Source organism: Ixodes scapularis, unplaced genomic scaffold (assembly GCF_016920785.2).
Source record: "Ixodes scapularis isolate PalLabHiFi unplaced genomic scaffold, ASM1692078v2 PGA_scaffold4__175_contigs__length_147842914, whole genome shotgun sequence".
Taxonomy (NCBI): domain Eukaryota; kingdom Metazoa; phylum Arthropoda; class Arachnida; order Ixodida; family Ixodidae; genus Ixodes; species Ixodes scapularis.
This window is the reverse complement of record NW_024609879.1, coordinates 11,374,888-11,397,771: the sequence shown is the minus strand read 5'-3', so window position 1 is coordinate 11,397,771 and position 22,884 is coordinate 11,374,888. Positions and strand designations below refer to the sequence as shown.

The window sequence follows — 22,884 nt, the reverse complement described above, 5'->3', positions numbered from 1 at the left end:
GATAAAAATGATTGTCTTGACGTATTAATAACCGGTAAGCACAGATACAACTACATGACTTTTAAATTTTATTCATAAGAGTCTGTCTTATAGCAATATCGACTATGAGACTCACCGGAGCATTAAATTCGTCCGGTAGGGAAGTTTCTACATACCGACATACCGTTTCAATTAACCTAAAGGTGGGTTCTGCAATACTCAATTTCATATAAAAAACAAGTAGATAAAAATTAATATAAAAATACTACTTTTTATTCTTAGTTAATAATTGTTCTTACGCATCATTCACAAAACTCTTCTTTTAAGAATTCTTTACCAGTGAACAGAACTCTAAGATAATCTTGCAAAAAGACTTACATGTGTCCCATTTCGTGGGCAGCGGTGGAAACCATGAAGTACGTATGAGCGTAATCTTCCACTATACCGAAACGCGATTGTTGTGTGCAGAGTCCGTTAAGATATGCGAGACCTAAGCGAAAGAAAAAAAAAAGAACGAAAAAAAAACACAGGCTTGTTTAAGTTTTTTTGCCAAGTCTCCGAGGCAAAACATATTTCAGTGATCATCTTAGCGAGCTGTAAGAAGAAATAGAGGGTGTTTTTTTTAATTTACAGATTTGTTTAAAAAAAAGCTGTGAAAGCTGCATTTACGCTCTATGTGCAGGTGACTTATACTGCCAGGGGGACATACGGGGGGGGGGGGGGAGAAAATCGTTACATTCAGTCTCCTAATTGAGTATAATTTGTTAGTTAACTTTTTAAAGCGTGAAATTAGACATAAGGTTCCAATCAGAAACTTACTGTTCATCATCGGAAACCACTAAATCAACTCTTTTTAGGAAGAAATAAGACAGGGGCAGCGTTTTACGGCGTTTTGAAAAAGCGCTTGATATAAACGCGTTTTTAGATTCCGGTTTCTTATCGGAGCGCATCTCTGCCCCTTCGATCCTGCTCCTCAGTGGTCGCGCCGCGAAGTCAGTCCCTCGCTTCCCTCGTAGGATGGAGGGAAGTTCGGCGCACGTGTGTTGTGCGTCGCAGCCACTGCAGAGCAGGAAAGCGGGCGCAGAGATGCGCTCCAATAAGAAACCTAAAGTTAGAATTGCGTGCAAATGGAGCGTTTTTATGCAACGCCATATGCTGCCCCTGCGTTATACCCTTCTAAAAAGAGTTGATCTAGTTGTTTTCGATGATGCTCGGCAAGTTTCTAAGTGGAGTCTAATTAAAATTCACTAATTATAGAAGGTAATTAACAAATATTGCTTAACTAACCGACTGATCACTACGATTTTCCCCCTATATTATGTCCCCCTAGCCGTATTACTCACCTGCGCAAACCGCATAAGTGTAGGTTTTGCGGTTATTTTCGAAACAAATCTGTAATGCTTAAAGAACACTTCGTAATAAAGATACGTTGAACCATGTCCTTCTTGTGTTTTTTGGGGGATCGTAAACTTTGACTGCTTGGGGAAAGAAACTGAAACAGTGGCGATCAACTGAAAGGCCTTTGTTGCGGCATTAAATTGACACTTTCTGGACGCTACTTGACGGCTATTCAAATAAGAGAGTGCAGTTACCCTTGCAGTAATATGCGACTGACATGGTCTTAAGGCTGGTTCTCACATTTGCGTTCGGTTGTTATCTAATGCGCTGACTCATTTTGTTCCAAGGTACGCATTGCGCAGACTTGATACTAGGTTGGGTCAGTTTTGCAAATAACACTCGAACATTTACGATCGTGCAACCTAGATCTCGGTTACAGTACACCTTCACAATTAGCCTCCGTCTGATTGCGCACCTCGGCCGAAATCCAAACCCGCCGATAAAGCTTTTTTTTTTCTTTTTTACAAAAGTATCAAACGCTTTAAATGATAAAGTTATTTTCGCGACAAACAACGCGCACATGAAGATATTTTTTTCTCCAAAAGGTTCAAGGCTACCCAAACGGTGTACCTATTCATGTGGGCGAAATAAGGCCGCATACGCACTTATTACACTGCCTGCAGTTTCAGTAAAATACAGCCTCTCGTGTAGTGCATCTACTTTAGCAATAGGTACGGCCATCTACTAAAAAAATATGGCACGGAGGCCCAGGATTATGAAATGATCAATACATATTTCAAGCTGTTTTTCTACGGGAAAGAACCTAATTCCGTGTGGTGTCGTCGGAAGGTTGTTTGTTTAGTAGTTTGCTTGAGGACATCCCAGAAAAAAAGAAATGCGTCCCTGCATTTGAAATATATGCGTTTCAGGGCTTAAGGTGTCTTGCATAAAAAAACAGTGGACACCCCACGGCGTTCATATATTTCTCCTGTAAAGAAAGTTTTTGCAGGAAATATACCCGTGTGTAGTTTAAAGAAGGATGTAGCTAGAGCAAGTGGAATTAACATATTTTTATCACGTAATATAACGTCATGCCCTCAGCACATATGCAACGCTGAACGGTACCCCGGAAAAAGAAACACGGTTTCAATAAGGTCTCGAGTTAACCACTTTTATTTGGTGCTTGAGAAATACACACGACAAAAACGCACAGACAAGAATATAAAATACATCAATTAGTTCGCGAAGAAGGCTACCTATCCTGCTTTGCTTACACCATCACGAAGAAACAACGAAAGAAAAACTCTCTACTGGCAACCTGGTCTGGATTACAGCGCGCAGAAAGGGAATGGTTTGATCAAAATAATATTAATAATGTTGAGTATGTTTATACAGCGGAAGTTAGTCAGCCTCAATGGTCTTCTGGTGTCTCAGCTAGTCTGGGGTATTTAACGTGCACCACGCAGTAGTGAAGCACGACCGCGCGCCGGTACGATGCTCATCCACATCGAAGCAGGTAGGGGTGGAGATTGATCTGAGGACTCTTAGGTTCTGCAGCGCGAGCTTTTGCTCCACGTGCTCCAAGATGGTTTGCGTATGATAAAAAAAAAACATGCAAAAAAGGCCCTCCTTTTCCGACGATATAAGATAGGGTGGCGCGGCAACTTTTTTCCCATCCAGAACTCCAGATAAAAACAGCAAAGTCCCGCTGCAGCTTTTGTAAATTCACAGTGGTACACGTTGCGACTTAAAGCATTTCACAATACCCAACATTTAAAAGGACGCTACAATCAGTAGCGCGCCAAAATATTGAGAAAACGTACCTCCCCCATATTTATGGACAGCCGTGGATCACTAAACATTCGGTCCTCTACTGCGCAGCGACGGAACTCCCGAATATTCAGTTTGCGTTGGCGTAAAAGTGGTACCATTGCACATATCAGGTTTCATAGCCCAAGTTCTATGGCAAAGACGACAACAGTTTTCCCATTTGACAGCCGCACTTGATAGCTCATAAAATGATTTCAGTTTCTCCGCCACTTCTGAAATGATTGCCCAATCCTTATAAACTAAGGCTTCGACGTCTGAATACGCGACCAGTTTGATCTCTCTCTACTTTGGAGCTTGGATCCCTCTATATATTGTTCTTAAGGGCATTTTCACAAAAAGCCTCTTTATAAATTCTAAACAATAGAGGTGACATCGCGGGGGCTTGTTTAACGGCAAACAATACATTATTGCGCGCTATTGTACGTCCGTTAATCAGGGTGGTACATCCGATCTCTGGTACTTGAACAAAACACATAATAAATTCGCCCACGTTTGCACGTTTTAATATTTTATACCACACACAGATTTGTACGCGATTGAAGGTGACATTGAGGAAAGTGTTGTAAGCGATTAAATGTTTTGTTTTATACAATACACAGTCCGTGAGATGCACCTACTGTATAAGTTGTCTTTGGCAGATTATCCGCATGCTTGTGCTCTAGCACTGTCAAGGGCCCGAGAAGAAGTCAAGCTGCCTACGGCAGCTTTTTCTTTTTTTTTTTTTGGTGCATCCATCATGATCGATGGAAACAAATAAAGTTATTGTTAAAGTTATTATTAAAGTTAAAAGTCTGAAGCAATTCCACCTGATCCAGATACTCTTCACTCAAATCTAGTATACAGTTTGCGAAGTAAATGTTTGCTACAGTACACCTTCCTTTAATGGATCAGGTCTGGTACACTACGATTATTTCACAAAAACGTTTCTGTAATATTCTGGCGAAAATTTGAATCAATTCTATATGATCCACTTTACTGACCGCTATTGGTCGATAGGTCTTTATAGTTTTGTAGCTTTTCATCATCACCGACACTTGGGATTAGCACAGCACGCTTTTATTTATAAATGAGGTTGGCAGTTTGTTTTGCGTGCTTTAAGTACCACTGGATGAAGGAACCCAACCAGGACGTTTTCGCAATTCTAATATATTTCCGCAGTCAAATCCTTGGGTCCTGGAGAGCGTTTAGTCGGAAAACGATCGATTGCGGGTGAAATTTCGGCCACGCCTAATGGCCCTTTTAGCCTCTCCTTTATCTCGTCATAAAGGATACGCATAACCGCCAGATACACTTGAAGCTTTGCGACATTCTCATGTCCCTTCCCCTGGAAGAGATTGGTGTAGCATTCAACGGGTGCTCTCTAAATGACTTCGTAAACGCTACTTGAATGACCAATGCATCCTGTTTTTCTGTTGCACGTTTTCTTCTCTTTACATGCCCAGACTGAGACGGTAATGCTTTCTGGTGGGACGCTCATCCAAAGTATATCTTTCGGCACAAGCGCGTGCAAAGTCACCTCTATAGACTTTTTTTTCGCGGTGGCCATCATGTTTACTTTTCATGTAGCTGAGTTGGGGCGATGCAGCAAATCACTTTATTTGCCGATGAAAAGGCGCAAGATATCTATGGGTTTGTGCCAATAGTTATACGTTTTCGTTGGCTATACGTTTTTATTGTTGTTATGCATAAAAATTTACTCTCGGTTTCGTCGGCCAACCCAACTACGTCTTATTTTACCACGACAATCGTCACATGAAAACGGTCTATATTTTTATGCTTTCTGTACGTGATATTGCCGCGCGCGCAGCTGGCCAAGTAGGCAGCGCGACCGTGGACTACCGGTTGTCCTGCTTGCCTCCCGCGCGAAGAGCCACGGTTCAATTACTGGGAGTTACTCGTATTTTATTTATTCTTTCAGTTTAATGTTTTGGTGAATTCAAGAACATGTTGCTTATTCTAAGTCCGAACGTTCTACGCGTCGAATTTTCCACGCCAATTATCCCAGAAGCCCACGCGTGTACATAAGGCGCTTCACGTGGCGAGCCAAAGCCAGTCTCGCCCAAGCGCTCGATCCTGCTGTTTCGCCGACATCGAAGCCTGCGACGCTAGCCTTTCTCTGTTTTTGTTTTGGCACAATTTCGCTATAAGACGTTTAGTTTCTTCAGTTATTCGCCGCCTCATAATTTGTCATTCGTGACAATCTTGTTCTTTACTAACCTAATGTCCTTCACTAACCTTCCCCGATATTCGCATTCGAATATACGGACTGTCTCAAAGTCTTCCAGAAAGAAATTATCGTCGATTTTCTTCCAGTAAACTAACCCACTGGAGCGCTCGAACGGTCGAAGTTTTAACGAACATTTTGAAGATTGTTTAATTTTTCAGGTGCGCTTCCGTCGCCCCCCTGTGTCATGCTGATCAGTTTATGTACTGTTTCATCGTTAACCTCATCCTCCAGAATGCTGTTTTTAAACTTTCACACATCCCACTAAAACTTAAACTTTTTTTAAGTTGCCCACCAATAAAAAAGAAACTAAAGCGTGTTAAAAAAGGAAAACATATCGTATTTCTCATGTCCAGTCAATATTTCGATGGACACGTAAATTCTGTCAAGATGAGAACCACTCGTCGAATGGAAATGTGCAAAGCGCAAATTTGCACTGCCTCTTTGATTGTTCGCCACATCATGAATACAAAATATGATAGGATCGTGCACATTCGCCACCGTCATAGAGGAAAAAGAAGATTGCGGCTCCTTCCCTCCATTGTCGACCCTGAATAAGTCGAACCGGTTTTGAAACGTTGGGCCCCTGATTTAGGCATTGGTGGTCGTCATATTTTAATAATTATTTCCCCAGCCAGACAAACTTCTGTCTAATATTTACTTTTAAATATATGATGTCATTTGTTTTAAATATTTTGCGCAACTATCATACCGCTCAATATTGATAACCCTAACAGTAGCTTCGTAAACGCAATTGAAGTCACCCAACAGTACAACTTTCTTTCACATTCTAAGTAAGGCAGAATACTCTCAAAAGACACTTCTCTATTTTTATTATCATTCGGCTCATACACGTTAATAATTCTATTATTTATTTACATTACTTACGATACAGTCACAAATAATTACATTATAACCGTCTGATAAAATGCTTCCCGCACTTGTATTTCCCCAATTTTCTCTAAAAAAATATAAACTTCGTTTGTTCAATCTAGTAAATACAGGGAACACAGAATATTTCATTCGTGCATTAGCGTCACGTTATAATTTATAAAGTTTGGTTACCGGAAGCTATGGGTGAATTAGGACGCGCTGCATTCAAATCACACACTCGTGCTTTCCGGGTTTATCAAATATCAAGGCAAGTTTAATCTTTTTCAGGAGTGCAGTGTCTCTTGGGCATTCTTTGATGAGAGGTTTTTTATGCGTTCCGCCTTTTTTGTGGGTGCGTGTAGGTCCCAAAATTATTTGTCCTCTTGGTTTTCATGAAACGTCTTATTGTAACTGAAATAATAGCGAAGATAGGAGCTTTATCCTGCTCTTTACGGTATCTATTGACTGTTGTCTGAAGTAGTGACGCTACATGCGATCTGCTCTATCGCGTGGTACTAAGATAAAACAGCGCACAAAACGTCGGAGGAAGAGACAAGTAGTAGTACAAAAGAACGCTGACTCCCAACTAATTTATTTATAAAGAGGAGAAAAGGAGGTAAAAGAAGCCACGAAAATAGAACCCCACGTGAAGTGAAAAAAATACAAAAGAAAAAGAAAGGGAAGAAATATGTACATGATTGAAAAAGAATTAAAAAAAAAGAAAATAATAAAAAAAGAGAATTAAAGAAAGGGGAAAAGAGAAAAAAGTAGAAAACGACACTTCCACGCCTGGCCGGCCAAAGTTACTGCGAATAGGCGTTGTCCAAAGAAGACACCTCCTTAGCACTCAGTTATAGGGACGGATGACTGACGCATTGGTGTCCTTTTTTCTGAATTTGAAAGGCCTCGTGGATCTCATGAGTAGTCCTGTATTGAAATCTGCCAAGGACAGTTGTTTCACCAAAAGTAGCTGTGCACTGGCAGGGCCGACAGTGGGTAGGCAGGTGGATTGAAGTGAATAGAAATGTTCTGTATCCGGTCGTTGAGGCATCGTTCAGTCTGGCCTATGTAGCATCTGCCACACGTCAGAGGGATCTTGTAGGCTACACCGTCCGTGCAGGTAAAAAACATGTTCTTGTGCTTCTTTTGGCATTCGGCTCGTGAACAATTGTCAAGGATGTAGCCCACATTTGTGCAGATCTTGGCTAACGTTTGGGTGGGGGTGGGGGGGGGGGGCGAAGTTTCACGGGAAGATCATACCTGTTTGCGTTTTGCTTTAAATTGTGAGACAGTGTATGCAGGTACGGGTCTACGACTGGACGCTTCTTTTCTATATTTGTCCTGCTGCTACTATCACTTTTAACCTTCTCCAGCAATGACACCATGTCCTCTATTACAACTGCGTGAGGCTAACCGTATGCCTTAAGGCGTTTAAGTTTAGAGGAACAACTGGCCTTTACGGTATAAAAACACGATTTTTCCAAGGCCGAGCCTAGAATGGACATGGCTATGCCCCTTTTTACGATCTGAGAGCGGGAGGATGTGCAGGGCACAACGGTCTTTTTTGACCGGGGAGAGTACGACCAGCATAGTTGATTTGTGTGGGCCGATAGCGATAAATCTAAAAATTGCTGGGGCCCATCCTTGGGTTTCTCGAACGTATACATTACTCCCCAACAGAACTTAACGAAGGTCTCGACTACCTGATGTACAACATCACCTTCCACCCCGTCTCGTACACAATCAAAACGTCGTCAACATATCGAAACAGTTTTTGTACAGGCAGCGAACTGAGGGAATCATGGATACTTTGATGGAACCTGTACACGAAGATGTCACCAAGAACAGGGGCAACGCACGACCCAATACATACACCTCACTTCTGGAGGTAAAGGTCGTCCCTCCATCCGATGTACGTAGACTTAAGATAGAAAATTAAAAGCTCTAGGAAGTCCTCGATGGAGATGCCGGTAGCATTTCGAAATGCGAGCTCGCCGTTACTTTGAATACACGAATGAACCGCGGCAAGCAGAGGTGGATGGGGGATGGAATAAAAAAGATCTTGAACATCCACACTAAAAATCTTATAATGACCATATTTCTCCAACCGCAGTGATTGCACCACTGCCTTAGAATTGTGGACCAGAAACGGATGCAAGTGGTTTAAACTGGAGAGGTGCCTTTGGAGGTAGGCAGCCATATGGCGCTAAAATATCTCGCTCCGTGACAATAGCCTGGAAGGGGCAGGCCTTCTTCTGTGTCTTGGCATAGAATAATACCTGGAGGTGCAACCCTTCCGCTTTCTTGATGCTGGCGGCCAGCTGAGGCAACACATCGTAGAACAGAGGTTCACTGCCCTACGTTTGGCCTCTTTGAGGGAAGCAGGCTGTGGGCGAAAGTTCTTGTTCTCGGCCGCATTAGCTCTGTCTTGGAACATTCGTTTAGAAATGAGCACAAAGGGTCCTGCCTTGTCTGGTTGTGGTATGCGTACCTGATCGTTCAATGCAAATCTGACCACTGGATGGGGATCATGAAGACGTGTGGTGCGGGCTGGCATGCTGCAAAGAGCATCTACACATTCGACAACATATTGTGGTGTAAAGCCTTCATCCACTCTGCTGGACTCACTTCGAGATAACTTCAGAAGCTGAGGAGGCTGGAGAGTCGACGGCGTGCAGAAAGTTTGGACCAAGGCTGAGGACCTTGCCTATTGTAGGTGATGTTTGTATACTCCCAAAGGAGGAAAAACTACTTATTGGCAACTTCCATCGAATTTGCTGCCACAAAAAACTCGGCTACCTCTTGCACTGACCTGTTCAAATCAAAGAAGGACAGTCGGTCTCTCCGTGGGGCGCCCTTTTGTGCGGCACACACCGTCCACAAACAATCTTTAAGAAACCGGGCTTGTCGGCAGTATTCCGAGCGTAGGACTTTGCAAATTCTTTTGGAGTGTACCGTCGAGGGTGCCAAAAGTCTCACCAGGTCAAGCAATTATTGAGGACAAGCACCCTGTTTGATGTGCCAAGAGGCTACCCTTGCACAGCAGATGTATTGGGCCGCCAGGCTCACCAGAATGCCCGGAATAATAAAAGGAAGAGCAGTGATCACAGAAGGGCTCGTTGCACAAGAAATAAGCAGGTAGTAAAGTGGCAATTTGAGTTTGTTGGTACATCACTAAGATTCCCTTGGTACCTTATGATTAGAGTTCCGCGTTTTCGGGGTTTATTGTTATTGGGATGCGGGTGCTAGGGTGTTTTTCCGGTTGTTGTTTCACAGATCCGATGTTTTTTTGTATAAATATGTAGCATCACACTCTAAATCAGGGTTCATCGGGGCTTTTTTTGTCAAAATTATAATAGGGGCATAATAATTCCGTACCTCTAGGAAACGAACCCGTAACCCGAATACTCTGAAAATGTCCCTGCACCGATAACAGAAAGACAGGATATATGGTATAGGGTTCCAAAGAAGGAGACAGCCTTAGAGACGTGCATTTCGGGGCTGCGTTCTGAATGAACATATAATAAAGCTCTGGATAAAATATTTCTTTAAGTGAAGTTGAGCTTTTTTTTTTCTTTTTCAATGACAGCATTAATTTGGGGTTTTGTGGTTTTCACCGATTTTGATGAAACTGTCTTGCGGGAAAGCTTTCGGGGTTCATTGGTATTTACCGGTAACGTACAGAACCCTCGCTACGATCAACCCGCGATGCCGTGAGTTCACGGGCGGTTATATGCTTCGTTATTTGGGAGCCAGTTGCGCGTAACGACGATCGCCGGCGGAATAGCTATGCTGGACTATGTACCACACACCGCCGATGGTCGCCTGCGAAAAAAGTATGCTAAGTATGAGTGGTAACTTAGTAGCGTACTATAGTATGCTACTAAGGTTCACTCTCCATCGATCGTAACTTGCGGACTATGTATGACTAGTCGCAGACCGTCGCCTTCGGACTATAGCAGGCTGGACCAACTATGACTAATTCGAAGCGTTCTTGCTTTTGTCGATATTCCCTGAATTTCCTCCTTAATTTTTTATTAACTAGTAATTATTACTGGCCGAAATACGCTGAAAACAGGGCCCATAAAAAGTGCCCAATGTATTTCGGACTAGTTAAGCTATTTACAGAATTTTGGCCATATACTATCCAATATCATAAAGTTGTAATATTAGGTTTTCTTCGCATTTCCCATAAAAGAGGGTCTATTTGACTGTATATTTTGGGCCTTTTTTTTTTTGCGCCAAGCAGCTTAGCATTTCTGTGTCTAAAATGTAGACAACTGTTTATCAGGTGCAAATAATCATGAAAAGAGAATAAATATATACACAAAAGTTGTTGGATCCGAGATATATGTTCACGAAGGGTAATGACTTCATCGGATCGTCTTCGGAATAACACCAAAAAATGATGCCAGATTTGTGTGTAATCACTGCAACATATTTCCAACAACCCAGGATAAGTGCCTCAAGATTACAGAATAATATGGGGCGCAACATTTAGTTTTTTACGGAAGGATGAGAAATAAATCTTCGCAGGGACACTTGGATCATCCAGAATTTTTTTAAGGAGGAACTGAACGCGAATACTGCGTTTTCCTGTCAAGTTAAATGAGGGCGTGCCCGCTACCTTATAGTTAATATATTAAAAGATAAATCACCGTAAATTGAGTGGAGGGCGAAATGAACTTAGAGGTTAAGCAAATGATTGTTTAATGTAAATTGCTTTCGAGCCTGAACAACAGGGTGTCAAACCATATCCAAATTCACAAATAAAATAATAAATATGTGCAAAACCGGAACAAACCCAGTATGTTTATGAAACCGAAACAAATGAGCAATCAAACATTGCGTATTCAACCCAGACCGGAACAAAAGGAGAATTGCATGGGGCAGCTGCCGCTTCATTAAAGAAACCGCTCGGCGTAATAGATGTGATCCGCGCATGTTTTTACGGGTAGCCGGGCGATGTAAATTTAAATTTATAAGTTAAAGGCAGCTGAGTCAGGTGCGCGCTTTTGGCTCAATAAACGGTGACGGGAGACTGCTCAAGAGTACTGAACCAAATAAATAAAATCCATGTATGTCTGCAGCACAACTTGTCATCACGCTCCTAGCTGTTAGCCCAAAGATGATCAAGAAATATTCTTTGTTTGTGTTGCTGTTAAATAAACATGAGAACAGCGTTTTATACGATTTAACTGTATTGAACAGTCTCTTTCTTGAGTCGCCGAAGCGTTATTACTCGACCGAGGAATGCCTTTAACAATTCAAAAACCTTGATGTTTCATAAATGTATCGACAGGCCCAAATGCGCATTTGTGGCAGGCGCGATTACCCGCCCGCAGAGACGAGCCACAATCAAAAAGATTTAATTGCGCTTACTGCCTTCGCTAAAATGTTACCTTATACTGATAAACTAAGGACAGACGCTTAAGCTTATTTCATATTTGGTTACGGCGAATCCAGCATAACAGCGTTACGATAAAACTTGACACCCGTTGCGCTGACATAACATTCACGAAAGTTTACCAGATGCACGGCATTGTTTTCTGGCAGGTAGAGAGAATTCCCAGGGCTTGGAAGATTGCACAAAATGTCCGCATTACTTTCAATCATGCCACGTGCGTTTAGAAAGCGAGTTAATTCAAATTTTGTGGTTTTGCGCTTTCTGGGTACAATAGAAACCAAGCTGCAGCCTTTTATCAAAAGGTTAAAAAATACCTTATTCGAATAACGCCTCCAATCGTACCAGAACGTACCATTCAGACGTATTCGCTCAACCTTCACAGTGGTTCACCCAGTTCACTGTATGATGTGGGATTCTATTGAGAACTTCCGACCAAACAAGGAAGCGTGATTCAGCAAGTGAATATTGTTATCCGTGGTCATAACTAATCGTCTCAGTAAAAATAAAAAAAATAATTCTCCTTTCAAAGCTAACCAGGCGGAAAAAAAATAGTTGTTTCTAGCTATAGTTTTTATTATTTCTGTAAATAAATTCACCTCAGCGATAGGCTTCGAAATGCATTTATATTTTTAGGTATATTTACTTTCACGCTAAAAAAAATTGTCAGTGTCTTTTTATATTTTAAGTTTCATACTGTATGAAAAACGTTATTTCAGGAACGATGGTTTATATTTGTTAAGGAGACATTTAAACAGTTGTTTCAGGAAGTGAATATACATGTTTAAACAGACAAGCGCGCACGCACTTGTGTGTGACGGTTAGGTGTTTACCGAGCTCTTATGGGACAAACCGAGAAACATGAATTAGAAGAGCGCGGTGGCGTCGCCTGAAACCACTCACTTGGAGAGGAAAGATAGCCGAATGACCCTCCAGGCCCTCTCTTCCGGCAAGCGGCTGAGAACGGCCGCGATCCTTTATGGACACCCCAAGGCAAAACTCTACCAGACAGGCGACTTGGGGAACTTTCTAAACGCCGCTTTTGAAAGTAAGAACGTGGCGAAACTTGGCGCATTATATCTCAACCACGCGTGGGTGTTCGCGCGGCACAATGCGTCGTCATGTGACTGTCTGACTTTCCACGGAGAGTTAACTCTTAGGGAGAGAGAGTGCGTAATCCCGGACCCCAATGTGACCGAGGCATCGCTTCGATTCCATTGGTGGCCAACATACATGAACGACCAGGAGGCGAGCGGCGCCTTCCAGCCCTTCACCAGGCTTCAGGAAATTCAAAGGCAAGTGTTATGGGTGCCGTGTGGAGATTACGAGATCGAGACTTCGACCAGGATAACGAAGCTCATTCTTTACGATGTAGTCGCCTGCCGCACAAGGTGACAGTCACCGGCTACTGGGTTCTTTTCTTTGTGGCGGCTTGACCGCCTGTTGGTCTCCGCTGTTAGCAGCTGGAATTCAAAGCCCGTCAATGTAAGACACCCCGGTGCCGGGAGCGCCGTGAGGATGGACATGCAGAAGAGGACTACGTGCCAAGCTACACGAACAAGATTAAAAGGCCCATGATATCACCTGCAAACATACCGATGATGAACCACGAGGAAATGGACGCAACAAATGCAGACGACCTTACCATGCTTTCGGCCACGGCGGCGGAGAAAACGCCGATTACGGAAGGCACGCAAGCCAGTGTCGCCGCTATGGCTGGTGGACGGACGCCGCACAGGAAGCACAAATTGACGGCTGCTAATTTGGAAAAAATATAAGTCGCCAGCTGATGTTTCCATTGAGACGGCTGCCCTAATACGAGCTGAAACAACCAATTCGTCATCGAAGGCAGATGCTGCAGTGAGAACCTCTTCGCAGGGGATCCCAATATCGCTGATTGAGAGAAAATTTAAAGTCAACGAGATCGTCCATAAAACAAAGCGCGAGCCGGAAGAGGCTTAATAAGAAATGGAAGGCGCCATCAGTTCGCCCCACCCCCCCCCCCCCTCCCCCCCGAAACTCTCTCTCCACTCTCCTCAGCGGGGATTGGGGCGACCGGCCCTGCTCAACACCTACTAGAATAGGAAGGCCTCAGCGCTTGCGAATAAGCATGCAAAGATGGCGGACGGTAGGGTCCATGGCCTTGGCGGCAGGCGGCTGTGGCCTTCGATGCTACCGGCGCTCCCGTCGGCGTGTCCCGCTCGCCCAGCGGTTGGTTTGTCTACGGTGGCGGTGGTGGCGGAGGTGGCGCGCGCCGCGCCGCAAACCCGCTGACTGCGCATCCGTTTCTCTTCAGATTGGGAGCGGCCGTCAGATCTGTTGGCAATGTTTCTTTGTTTTAGAGCGCAGCTCTTAGGCGCCCGTTTCCGGCTTGAGCGGCGTCGGCGTCGCCGTCGGCGTAACCGCGCGGTGCATTATGGGTAAATTTCCCCGCTAAATCTAGCGGAAAAATTTCCCCGCTAAATCTAGCGGAAAAATTTCCCCGCTAAATCTAGCCAAAAAATTTCCCCGCTATATCTAGCGGAAAAATGTCCCCGCTAAATCTAGCGGAAAAATTTCCTCGCTAAATTTAGCGGAAAAATTTCCCCGCTAAATGTAGCGGAAAAACTGCCCCGCTAAATCTAGCGGAAAAATTCCCCCGCCATATCTAGCTGATAAATTTCCCCGCTAAATCTAGCGGAAAAAATTCCCCGCTAAATTAATGGGCAAATTTCCCCGCTAAACTAGCGGAAAGATTTCCCCGCTAAATCTAGCGGAAAAATTTCCCCGCTAAATCTAGCGGAAAAACGTTCGCTAAATCTAGCGGAAAAATTTCCCCGCTAAAACTAGCGGAATAATTTCCCCGCTAAATCTAGCAGAAAAATTTCCCCGCTAAATCTAGCGGAATAATTTCTCCGCTAAATCTAGCGGAAAAATCTCTCCGCTAAATCTAGCGGAATAATTTCCCCGCTAAATCTAGCGGAAAAATTTCCCCGCTAAATCCAGCGGAAAAATTTCCCCACTAAATCTAGCGGAAACATTTCCCGCTAAATCTAGCGAAAAAATTTTCCCCCTAAATCTAGCGGAAAAATTTCTCTTGAGGTCAGGTGACCCCCCGAGGTCGTGTGACTCCCACGTGACCTTGGCGAGGGGGTCATGTGACCCATCCAAGGTCACGTGACCACCCCTCCCCCCAATAACACGTGAACCTCAGTACCCTTCCCTCCTCCTACTCAAGAGCTGCGCTCTAATTCGGCGTTACAGAGAGTTGTAAACGTCTTCCATTTTTCTTCACCCGACGCCTGACCTATCTGCCCTTCCTTGTAGTAAAACGTACGCGCGGGCGTGTTTATTCGGTGGAACGGCATCCCGAAAACATTGTGCGCCCACTGGATGTCGCGGCAACTACAAAAACACCGAAAAAATCCATGTGTTTGAGTTTCCCCGATACGGTGACCGTCTGCAAGCGTGAACAAGAGCCATGCCGCGGGAGAATCTTCTTGTGTTGAACACAGCAGGGTAATAACTCCTCCGTGTTTTGATTCGCCGTGTGTCTTGTACAGTTTCAGTCGCTTCCTAAGTCTCCTGAGCTTCCGTCGAATGACTTACAACGATTGGCATTATGTCGGGCGTCATTCAAAAACGACTCAATGTGCTCAAAGCCCTTACTAGTATTTGGTCACATTCGACAGCTTACGTCTAGGACTCGAGATGCGAGCGGTACTTCGGTACTCATGCTGAGCCTCGCAGACTGCCATGACGTTGAGTGCTGCACCAGGTGGCCAGGTTAACGGCTCCTTCATTAAACAATTCATTCTATTACTTCGACTGGTCAACCGCAATCACGGTCATGAGAAGCCCGGAGGGTCTCTCGTTGTTATCTGTAAATAGGCCTGGTCAAGTCACTGCCAGTCTTGACATACCCGTTGGGTCCGCTTCAGCGGTCACCTCCGGAGGCCGTGCCCTCCCCTCTCATGGCTATAAGACTCCTGTTGCGCCTTCTTTTGCGGGGTATCTTCGGAAACCCGCCCGGCATGGTCGTGGTCATCAGGTAATCGGCGCGTCCGTCGTTGAGGCGGATGGCGGGATGCCCTTTGAGGCCCACATCGGTAATGATGCGAGCGGCACGTCTGTTTCTGCGTTGAATTCTAACGCAGTTCCCTTCAAGTGGACCGGCTGGAGGAGGCCCGGCCCGGGCAGGACTTCAGGGGCCAACGATGGTCTCGGCTTCGCAACATCAAAGATGGCTGCCGTGGAAGGAAAATCGCCTAGGGTCCCTTGCCAGCGCCCCCCGGGCCCCGACTGCAACAACACCCGAGCAAGAAAATCGGTAATAGTCGTCCCCACGGTACGTTGAACCGAATCCACAACTAAGACAATGGAGCCACGTATGACAGTTACTGTGCTCGGCGCTCCAATCGCCGCGCTCCTCGACACTCGTGCTAAGACATCACTTATTGGAGATTCGATATTCGAGGTTTGCAAAAGGAAAAAAAAAAACTTTTTCCGGACAGCAGGTGTAAACTTGCAGGTAGCGTCGGTACTTGTACTACCTGCTGCATGTGCCGTCAGACTGCGAATCTCTTTCCACAGCAAGAATCGCAGGCAACGGTTTGTGTATATGCCGGAAGTATCAGTACCCATTATCCACGGGACACAATTCCGTTGAATTTTACGGACAGATTCCTCTTTCCCTGGCAAAGTCAACAAGGCGGTGGATGAGTGTACCGGTAGCAGCTCGCAGAAGAAGTATCTCCAGCCCCTGCTGGAGCCTTTCTCGCTGATGTTCACAGAAAGACCTGGGAACCCCGATCTCCAACGGCACTGAATCGAAACCAAGGATGCGTGCACATCCCGCGGAGGTTATATGCGAGAGCCATTAGTGCACACAAGCCGGAACTTCTTGATGCGGCGCTCACGGAAGTGATCGACACAGGCGTGGTGATCCTTGATTCAAAGCTCCGCCGGTGATCCTCGGTTCAAAGGACGGCACAGCAGGTCTTTGCGTTGATTACAGGTGCGTAAACGAAGTGTCAGTCAGAGACAGTTACCCGTTTCCCACTATTTCCTCGGTAATTTACGCTCTACAACACAACTGTTTTCGCAACTTTCGACCGGAGCCGGGGATTTCTCTAAATGGAAGTTCACCCGGCTGATGTACAAAAGTCTGCATTCATTTGCCACAGGGAGTTGTTTTCATTCACCCGGCTTCACCTTGGCTTGTTCAACTCTCCCGCAAGCTTTCAGTGACTAATGAACGTTGCCCTCCGTGACGGGAAGTACGAGTTTGCGATGGCGTGCATGGATGACGTAGTTGTATTTTCAGGAACATTCGAGGAGAATCTCGTGCACCTTCGTGTCATACTTGAACGAATGCACCAGGTTGGCCTTACGATTCATCCAGATAAACTTCAGCTGTCCTCGCTTGTAATCAGCTTTGTTGAAGATATATAGCGGCACGCTCCGCCCGAATGTGAACAAGCTGCGCACAAGAACGAAGCACCCACTCCCCCACAGTGTCAAACGCTTACAGAGGTATCTCGTGATAATTCCCTTCTATAAAGATTTCATTCCGTAATGTGCCAAAATGGCAGAACCTTTGAACCAATTGCTTCGTAAAAAAAGAAAATGGTGAGGGGGCAACAAAAAAAAAACATTTAAGTGTATTTCAGGGGCTGTCACTGAAAATTACGTGTCTAGATCTTCCCCACTTGTATCGTTCGCTCATCCTGCAGACCGACGCAATCGATTGCAGAGTAGGAGTGATTCTTTTACAAGAACATGAGAGCGTTCTTCGTCCCGTAGCCTCTGGCAGTCATACACTCACCGGAGCGGAACGAAGCTACTAAGCAACCGAAAAAGAGGGTATGGCGATTATTTCGGCACTTAAGAAGTTTGACATGTACCCTGACGGCTTTTTGTTTTGCATTCATAGTGACCACATGGTTCTCTTGTGGCTCAAAGCGCTTAAAAATAAACCCGCAGGACTGCTCGCTCAATAGGCGCTTTCGCTGCCACGCTACACTCACGCTATTGACTACAAGTGGGGAGGTACGGCTGTACAACCCTAGAGCGCACGACACTTGAGCGCCGACATTAGAGCGCCGACAGTAGAGCGCCACGACGTTAGCGCGCGCGACACTACAGCGCCGCGACGTTAGAGCGTGCGACACTAGAGCGCCGCGATGTTAGAGCGCGCGACTCGAGAGCGCAGCGACATTGCTCGCGTGTCCTTAGAGCGCCCGTCACGAGAGCGCACAACCAGTCCAGCGCGAGTGGCCCGACCGGATCGACCACTTGTTCGGGCATCGCGTGTTTTATGTAAAATTGGCAGGGATTTATGCCATGACATTGCAAAATGAGTCGACGAAATGTTTAGGTGTGATAAACCAAAAAGTGTTACAAAAACCTAACAGAAAAAAAAAAGTATAACTGTAGAATGCATTTTTGCAGAAAAAAATAAACGTTGCGGCTGACCTAGCCTAGGTCAGCTGCAATGTTTTTCTCTAGCTATTTTTACTTTTTCTCTAACGTTTTCTAAATCAAACAACTAAGGAAGGCTTCACTAGTTCTTTGATTTTGTGTATTACAGATTTTCCGGGGAGGTTTTCCTGTATCCGTTAAAAGGCTGGAAAGATCTGCATGCGATAAAATTGCGCTGAGCTTTTCTTTGATGAGTTTTTTACTGGTACTTCTTGGCGGTGATCTTTCTTTATTACGGCCATGGACGTCAGAATACCCTTTGAATTTATACGAGGGATGTCTAAATAGCCACCAAATAGATCGGAGCCAAAATGCCTGTCAATAATAGACCAAATATAGCAAAAAGTGAACTATTTATAGTATATCCGAGAGGCGCACCGCAGCACTGTGAAGAAATCTTAAACTCGCTGCTCCGCTCAACTGCAACCTTTCCCGGTACTCAGAGCCGTATATGTAGAGAGTTTGGCCATTCGTTGGGAAGTATAGAAGATAAATGAGGAAGCGCCATTGGCCGAAAGCGGGCTGGACGTGTTCCAGGGCGTCTTCACAAATTCGAATGTGACCAAGCAAAAGCCGGAAATAATACCCTGGCGGTGGTCGCGAGAAACAAACCTGATAAGTGCATCGGACTAACTCCCGGTAACTGAAATTATGGTACACGTGATGTTTCAATCGCGGTGACTTAAAATGATGGTGGAAGAGGGTGACTAGCGAAACGATCGACATAATCTTTACGCCAAGCGCCGAGGGCCGGGTATCTGCCGTCTGAGCAGTCACACTCAGTCCGAGCAAAACAGAGTTGAGCGGCGAATTTGTTTCTTACATCTTTCTCCATGATCATGATAGAAACATCACGTGCACCCTATTATGAACCACAACCACTTCACCCTTACGCGCTTATTATACCATTGATCAGAACTGTTTCTCGCTACCACCGCTAGGGGATTCTTTTCAGCTTCTGGTTGGTCAAGAGAGCATGCCAAGCACTCTTTCCGAGTCTGGTGCACGACCTAGCTCTGCCCGCGCCTCCCATTGACCAAACTCTCTCTATACACGGCTCTGCCGGTACCTATATGCCACAGCCCACTCCCCTGCCCCATTTTTTCTCCGATGTCAGTAAACAAATGGTTAGAAAGAGTCGTACCCTTTTTATTCTTATTTTTTTATTAAAGGCATATTCAATTAATCAAAAATCACCAATGCTTCAATCTGATGAGTCGTACAATTTTGTTCTGTCTGTGGAGCCGCGGGTACATCACACATTTTGCGGTGTTTGCTCAAATGGGGTGCGCTCTCGTGTCGCGCGCTCAATTGGTTGTGCGCTCTCGTGTCACGCGCTCAACTGGTCATGCGCTCTCGTATCGTGTGCTCTAGTGTCAAGCGCACTACTGTCGCAGCGCCCTCGTGTTGCGCGCTCTAACGTCGGCGCTCTAGTGTCGTGCGCTCTAAAGGCGCTCTCCCGGAGGGGCTAATCACGATGCAGATTTGTTGGTCCGGGCTACACTTTTCGAGCAGGAAATGCATGTGGATCCCGACTTGATGGTACTGGCCAATGCGGCGCTAATCACACAAGATTCCCGCTTGGGAACCCTCATGAGAAGGGGGGAGCTCTGGGTGGCCCAGCTGTCTGATGGACTACGCCCGTAGGTGGTACATCGCCTAGCAGAAGAAAGCTCATCCGGCACCGGGAGTCCCAGAGACTTGGACTGATATTTGCTGAGCACCGACAAAGGCGTGCTGCGGTACATCCACCAGGCGGGTGATGGGTCCTGCGGCCCGCTAAACCGAACTATGATACCTCGCAAACCGTTTCACTCATTCATAAGACATGCATGATTCCGCCAAGGTAGGCCGCAGCAGTTGAAGCAAAACTTAAGAAAAGTTGTCCCATATTGCAACGTAGAAAAGCTTGAGGCAGGATGTAATTAGGTACGCACGTACTGCACGGTATGGCAGAAGGCGAAAGCAGGAGATGGCCAAACAACAGGTTTAATGAAGTCGGTCGAAAGCAAAGCGCGTTGCCTGTGACCGTTTTCGGTCCCTTTCCCCGTAGTCCACGCGACGAACAATATTTGCTACTTGTGACCATGCACTTCACGAAGTGGGTCGAAATGTCTCCTTTGGACAAGCTGGACTCTAGGAAAATCTGGAACTGTCTAGCTGAGACGTTCGCGCTTTAGCTTTCCGGCATCGCTGATTGCAGAAAAAGACACTTATTTTGTTAGCAAGATTTTCATGGATGCGAGCAAGGCACTAGAGATACCGGTTAGACTAACTTTGCCTTACCATCCACAAACAAATATCATAGAAACAGTCAACCGTAACTTGAAGCTGATGCCTGTAGCGTATACAGATCGGCACAAAGACTGGGAAGCAAAACTGGCGAAAATGATATTCCCTACAGGAGATATACCTAATAAGATGAAGGTGTCGATAGTGCGGCCAATTTATAAAAAAGGGAACAAAAAAGATGTTTCCAATTACAGGCCCATAGCTTTATTGTCAGTCATTCATCAGATAATGGAAAGATTTATTTTAAAAACTATGACCTCGTTCTGCGACAAATTCTCGTTAATAAGTAACTGTCAGTACGGGTTCCGGAAAAATAAAAATACGTCACTTCTACTCGAAGACGTAGCGGATTTTATTAATGAGAAGATAGACAATAATAAAATTGTACTTGCCTTATTTTTAGACTTAACTAAAGCGTTCGATACAATAGATCATGATATTCTACTAGATAAACTAGAAAGTCTGGGATTCCGAGGACCGTTCCTTAGATTTTTCAAAAATTACTTTACCAGCCGAACACAGAAAGTAAGAATTAGCAATAGTATAAGTGACACCATCAACCTCACCTGCGGTGTACCCCAGGGATCGGTATTAGGCCCAATGCTATTTAATATATACATGAATGACTTTGCTTCTTTGTCTTTAATATCAAATATATATCAATATGCAGACGATGCCGCTTTAGTTCTAGCAAACAAAAATTATAGTACTGCGGCGTCCGCTTTACAAGAAGACATCAAACAAATTATGAACTGGTTTGTAAAAAACTATATTTTTGTAAATGAAAACAAGACTACTTTAATGTGCTTCAGAACCCATCAAAAGCGTATTCACCTCACCAAACCCATATTTTTACATTCTGCGGAATGCACGAATTGTTGCTGTCCACCATTACCATACGCAACAGCAACTAAATACCTAGGAATTTACTTTGACGAACATTTATCCTGGAATTTGCATACAGATAACCTAATAAAGCAGTTGAGGATGATTTCATCTTACTTATACAGACTTCGTAGTCACGCGGACGTCACATTAAGGAAAACAGTTTACCAAATGTTAGGTGAATCAAAATTGAGGTATGGTATAACAATCTACGCATTCTGTTCGAACACCAAAAAGCAAAAAATTGATAACATGATAAAAAGAATGGTAAAGAACGTCACTTATGGAACTCGGCTCGAGCACATCCCATTCGAAGAACAGCTTATCGAACTTAATCTTCTGGCGATAGGTAATCTGAGGAACTATACAATCATCACGTCAAACTACTTCACGGCCGATTACAAGACAAAGTCAACCAGACAAAAACAGCTTAGGAGGACCGAGAAATATGATATTCCTAGAGTATATACGAATTATGGAACACGATCAAGAAATTATTATGTCCCGAACCTCTTTAACCAACTTCCTGGCAATTTGCAGGAAATGCAATCGTTACGTACTGTGAAAAAAAGAAATATTGAAATGGTGTCAAAGCAGTTCGATTTGATTTTGGAAGTGGGCCCTTGGATTTTATTCACAATCTCGCCTTGTCACTCATGTCAAACAATTTTGTCGCTTCTTTTTTTTTTTTTTATTACTGATTCATGGCCGCTGCTTGTGTTGGTTTTTGTGTAGTGACTTTGCTGTTGAACATTTAGTTTCGAATATTTTCTTGTTGCTTTTGCGTTTCATTATCGGAATTCACGAGCAACGTCTACGGTATCTTTTTTACATATGTATATATTTTTCATTATTTTTTGTTTTTCGCTCGGATAGACATTTTCCGTGTTGAGCGTTACTTGTCGTTTTTGGTTACTGCTGCATGCGGTGTTTCTTCTTTTTACGCGGGATGAATATAACGGATATGATTGCACGACGCAAAGTTCAATCCGCGAAGTGTTCATGATTATTGAGCCACAGTACGACACCCCACGGGTTCTTGAAATTTAGTTTTTGTTTTATTCTTGTTTCTTTTTTTTTTCTTGGAGTAATGCGTTTGGGGGGGGGGGGAGGGAGACTTGTAGAGCTGGACTGCCCGTTCTCACACACAAGCACACATGTGCTTAAGTGAGACGATTCTGGAAAATGTATTTTTGAAAGAAACCTGGAATAAACTATTCTATTCTATTCTATTCTATTCTACCCGACAATAATCAACCAAGTACGGGTTTTACCTCGGCTCAACTTCAACTTTGGAAAGAACTCGCATCTTCCCCGGGAAGTGGCCTTCTTTGCACAGAGGCAGCAAGCATGCAGCACACCACTACGCACTTCGCAGAAAATCTCCGGAAGCGCTTCACGGAGAAAATGCGGGAAGCTGGAGAGAGCCTCGACATCTCGAGACTGCGGCACGCAACCAGTACAGCGAGGGGAGGAACCTGCAGCTCGACGTAGATCCGGTGCTGAGTGAACTCACCCGTTGAGTGATGCTGCTAGAGGCTTCACGGCCTCTTTAGCAAGGAGATGCGAGGTCCTGTACCATGTTAGCAAGAAGCTC

The 22,884-nt window shown here is 44.6% G+C and overlaps 1 protein-coding gene across 1 annotated transcript in view; it reads right to left on the bottom strand.

Moving 5' to 3' along the window:
* The window catches only part of LOC115330940 (venom metalloproteinase antarease-like TtrivMP_A), a 107,589-nt gene that overhangs the window by 40,485 nt on the left and 44,220 nt on the right, over positions 1 to 22,884 (bottom strand). Inside the window, exon 10 of the mRNA XM_042293382.1 lies at positions 358 to 469. Coding sequence (XP_042149316.1) covers positions 358 to 469 — 112 coding nt within the window. The remainder of the gene's footprint in view (positions 1 to 357; positions 470 to 22,884) is intronic.